General features: G+C 53.4%; 1 protein-coding gene across 1 annotated transcript; it reads left to right on the plus strand.

Moving 5' to 3' along the window:
- Nucleotides 1-804: 804 nt before the first annotated feature.
- Nucleotides 805-2,352, plus strand: LOC122019322 (neurofilament medium polypeptide-like). The gene is made up of 3 exons (XM_042576801.1): nucleotides 805-856; nucleotides 917-1,591; nucleotides 2,216-2,352. The coding sequence occupies exons 1-3, from the start codon at nucleotides 805-807 to the stop codon at nucleotides 2,350-2,352; spliced, it is 864 nt and encodes a 287-aa protein (XP_042432735.1).
- The last annotated feature ends 2,339 nt before the right edge of the window (nucleotides 2,353-4,691 follow it).

Genomic DNA, 4,691 nt, shown 5'->3' on the forward strand with positions numbered 1-4,691 from the left:
ACCCCGAGGCACCTTGCGACCATCCTGTTGCTCGTAAGCCCTTCTTTTCTTCGCTTTCTCCCTCCTTTTCTGTCTGTCGGTTGTCTCTTTCATTCTGCCACCTTCTCTTTCTTATTCGAACCCTTCTCTCTGTCTAGAATTCTTTACTGTGTTCCGACCATGACTAGCACTTCCCAGCCGACCGCCGGCGCTCCTGGTCTTTGGTACACGACCATGGAGAGCCGATTTGACGAGGAGGACGCTCTGCGCCTCGCCCGGACCTATGAAATCCCTGCCGACCACCACATAGTATTAGTCACCCCTACCGACAGGCCTCATAACCCGCCGCCCGGCACCGTTCTTTTCTTCCGAGACCAATTTTTGGCCGGGCTACGCTTTCCTCCACATAAGTTTTTCTTACAAGTGTGCAACTATTTTCGCATCCCGCTCGGCCAGCTAGTCCCGAACTCCATTAGGCTGCTGAGTGGGATAGTAATTCTCTTTAAACTGAACGACATTCCATTAGACCCCAAAGTCTTCCACTATTTTTACTACCCTAAGCAAGCCGAGTGGGGTACTTTCGTTTTTCAATCGAGGATATGTTTTGTCCTTTTTGATAATATGCCAAGCTCCAACAAACACTGGAAGGAGCATTTTTTCTACATGCGCTTCCCCGAGCCACTGGCCTTCCGAATCAAATGGCAAACAACGATGCCAGCGCAACCGGAGCTCGGCAAGTTTAGGGGTGATCCAGCCTACCTTCATGCAGCCGACCGGCTGGTCGGCCAGCTCTACCACATCGACAAGCTGCTCCTTCCGGGAGTGATGTATATATTCGGCTTGTCCCCCATTCCAGCCGACCTGCCTTGCAGCATGAGTAAGTTCTCTTATCGTCCCATTTCTTTTGTTCTAACTGATTTATTCTTTGCATCTGCAGCCAAAGTCATGTGGCGTGCCAAGGCTACCGAGCGACTGAAACTGCGAGCCGCTGAGATCGAGGCGGCTAAGAATAGGGAGGTTACCGAGCGGAGCTTAGCCTCAGCTGGTCTAGCCAGCGGAGAGGGTGAGAGGACTCAGAGTGTCCCTGAAGCCTTAGACGCTTCTGCCTCTCTTGGCGAGGCTGCGGACGAAATAGAGCCTACTCAAGTCGGGATGGAGGGTCGCTCGGCTGACGAAGCCCCCCTGGCAACTCGGAAGCGCAGACGGCCAGAGCCAGCCACTCAACCAACTCCATCTGAAGAGCCGCAGTCCGAGCGGGGCGATGCAGCTCCAGTGCTATCCGGGACGGTCTCCATAGAGAGTACCCCAAAGCCGCGCGGCTCTCCAAGGGCTACCTCCGAGGTGCCGCCCTCAAGTCCTCCGCGAACCATGCGTCGCCTTAGGAGATTGGGCGACTTTCCTTCCTCAAGTGGTGAGCCGTCTGGTAAAGCAGCTGTGCGCCAGGGTGATCCGAGCGGCCCGAGATTGACAAAGACTGTCCTGCGCCTTCCGTCGAAGGAATATATGGCGACTGTCGATCGGCCAGTGGTCCCCGAGCAGCAGATCACCCTTACTAGTCCTCTTGCCAAAGACTGGGAGGATGCTCGGCTCCGAATTGCAATGATAACTCCCGGTCAGCTAGGCGACAGCAATCTACAACAGGCGACCGGGGTATGTTCTTTGCCATGTTAGTTATTTGGATTTAGTTTCTAACTTGCTCCTATCCGTTTGCAGAATTGGGTGGAGCAGATTGCAATCAGCAATCGCCTAGCCGAACTGGAGGATGAGCTGAAAAAGCTCAAAGCCGCGGGAGATAGCAGACAGTCAACGGCTGCTCTGGAGAAGGCCAAAAAACTGTTGGAAGCCGAGCGGGGTAAGTCCTCCGGCTTGTCGAGCGAAGTGGCTCGACTCGAGGCTTTGGTCAAGCAGCGGGACAAGGAGATAAAGACCGCGACCACCCGAAAGCGCAAAGCCATCGACGACATGGACATGATGAAGGTGGAGAATCGGGGGCTAGAATAGCAGGTAAAGGACTTGGACGCCTTGCTGAAGACTGAACGGGAGGGCCGCTCGGCCGACCAGGTTAAAGAAGAAGGGGCTTTGAAAGATCTCCAGGTGGCCCTTGACGCTTCTGGAGCCACTCTTAAAGAATATCAAAATGGGGAGCCCGGTCGGTCAGCGGAAGCGCGCAAAGCATTCGTCCGCTCGGATGAATTTGGCAAAAAGTTCAGCGACAAGTTGTCCTTAACTTTCGAAGAGGCGATCAAAGTGGCAGTTGAATATCTGAAGTGCAAGGGCCACATACCAACCGAGCTGGCGATTCCCCCCGAAGATCTGGCGGTCATGATGGGCTCCATCCCCGATTCTCTCTTCAATTTTGGTGATAGTGAATGAAGGGTTTGTAAAACTTCTTTCAAGTTTCTGCTGTTTTTTGTATGCCCGCCGTTCGGGGCGAAGACTATTGTTATCACTTTTGTCTATTCACCGTTTGGTGTAAATGAATTCTCTCTCCTTGTTATTTGTTTGTTCGACCAGCATCCCATCCTTAACTTTTTGCGCCGGTCCTAATTTTCTCGCGCTAAGTGCGTTTTATAAATGAGCCGCTCGGCCATACGTTGCCTTTATTCTCGCCTTATCGGCAGGCCCGATCATGGGTCGGCCTTTACAGCCGAGGATCCCGCAGAACGTTACCCGCCCGGCGGCGTTACGGACTCTGGTTGCCCGCCTCTTAACATAGATTTTTACCGTTTGAGTTCGACGATCTGCCGATCGGAAGGTTTATAGACTCCGACGCGTCTCTCGATTTTTATCGTCGGAGCTCGACGGTCTTCCGTTCGGCGGGTTTATAGACGCCGGCTCGTCTCTCGATTTTTAACGTCGGAGCTCGACGGTCTTCCGCTCGGCGGGTTTATAGACGCCGGCTCGTCTCTCGATTTTTAACGTCGGAGCTCGACGGTCTTCCGCTCGGCGGGTTTATAGACGCCATTGTCTCTCGATTTTTAACGTCGGAGCTCGACGGTCTTCCGGCCGGCGGGTTTATAGACGCCGGCTTGTCTCTTGATTTTTAACGCCGGAGCTCGACGGTCTTCCGCCGGCGGGTTTATAGACGTCGGCTCGTCTCTTGATTTTTAACGTCGGAGCGGTCTTCCGGCCGCGGGTTTATAGACGCCGCCTGCTCTCGATTTTTAACGCCGAGCTCGACGGTCTTCCGCTTCAAGGGTTTATAAGACGCCCTGCCTCTCGATTTTTAACGTCGGAGCTCGACGGTCTTCCGCTCGGCGGGTTTATAGACGCCGGCTCGTCTCTCGATTTTTAACGTCGGAGCTCGACGGTCTTCCACTCGAAGGGTTTATAGACGCCGGCTCGTCTCTCGATTTTTAACGTCGGAGCTTGACGGTCTTTTAAGGCTAACTTTGAAGCGGCCGTTCGGCGAAGCTATTTGCCCTTTAATCATTTTTGCTTCCTGAATTACAAGTACATAGGCGGCCCAAAATATATACAAAAATAAGTTACATCAGTGCACCTTTCACCAGCTCGATAAGGCTGGAGATGATTCGCGCTCCATGGCCTATCCAGTTGCCGCCCGTCTTCATCCTCCAAATAATAAGCGCCCGAACGGAGCTTTTCGATGATTTTGAAGGGGCCCGCCCAAGGAGCTTCTAGCTTGCCAACGTCTCCGACCGACTTTACTTTTTTCCAGACAAGATCGCCGACCTGGAATGATCTGGGGATTACGCGCCGGTTGTAGTTTTGCTTCATCCGTTGCCGGTACGCCATCAGCCGGACGGACGCCTTGGCTCGCTCTTCTTCGACCAAATCCAGCTCCATGTTCCTCCGCTCGGCGTTGTCATCATCATAATTCTGTATCCGGGCGGACTCGACGCCGACTTCAACAGGAATCACCGCTTCGCCGACGTACACCAGATGGAAAGGCGTAACGCCCGTTCCTTCCTTTGGGGTCGTTCGGATGGCCCACAGGACACCTGGCACCTCATCCACCCAACTTCCTCCCAGATGATCGAGCCGAGCGTGCAAAATGCGAAGAATTTCCCGATTGGCTACTTCGGCTTGACCATTGCTTTGGGGGTTTGCTACGGACGTGAAGTGCTGCTCGATGCCATAGCTTCTGCATCAATCTTCGAGCAACTTTCCTATGAATTTCCGCCCGTTGTCGGAAATAAGTCGACGAGGGACGCCGAACCGACAGATGATGTGCTGCCAGATAAACTTCTTGACCATCTGCTCCGTGATCTTGGCTAGCGGCTCGGCCTCCACCCACTTAGAAAAATAATCGACTGCCACCAGTAGAAATTTCCGCTGCCCAGTCGTCATAGGAAATGGACCAACGATATCCATTCCCCACTGATCGAACGGGCAGGATACTGTGGATGTCTTCATTTCCTCTGCCAGTCGGTGGGAGAAAGTGTGATACTTCTGGCAAGAGAGGCACGTCACCACGGTCCAAGCGGCTTCTGCTTGTAAGGTTGGCCAGAAGTATCCGGCCAGCAAGATCTTCTTAGCCAGCGATCGTCCGCCCGAATGCCCTCCACATGATCCTTGGTGCACTTCTTGAAGGATGTACGATGCATCTTCCCAACTTACGCATTTCAAAAGGGGGCGGGAGAAAACCTTCTTGTAGAGTTGATCGCCGATGAGTGTGAACCGGCCGGCTCTCCTCCTTAGAAGTTGGGCTTCATCCCGATCAGACGGTGTAGCTCCCGATCGAAGAAACT

The sequence above is a fragment of the Zingiber officinale genome, chromosome 9A (genome assembly GCF_018446385.1).
Source record: "Zingiber officinale cultivar Zhangliang chromosome 9A, Zo_v1.1, whole genome shotgun sequence".
NCBI lineage: Eukaryota > Viridiplantae > Streptophyta > Magnoliopsida > Zingiberales > Zingiberaceae > Zingiber > Zingiber officinale.

What these genes read in the sequence shown, in the direction of transcription:
- LOC122019322 (XM_042576801.1), top strand. Translation starts at nt 805, where the DNA reads ATGTATATATTCGGCTTGTCCCCCATTCCAGCCGACCTGCCTTGCAGC. An exon ending in CGACCTGCCTTGCAGCATGA is followed by an intron (nt 857 to 916) that starts GTAAGTTCTCTT and finishes TTGCATCTGCAG; the next exon opens with CCAAAGTCATGTGGCGTGCC. An exon ending in AATTGCAATGATAACTCCCG is followed by an intron (nt 1,592 to 2,215) that starts GTCAGCTAGGCG and finishes TAACTTTCGAAG; the next exon opens with AGGCGATCAAAGTGGCAGTT.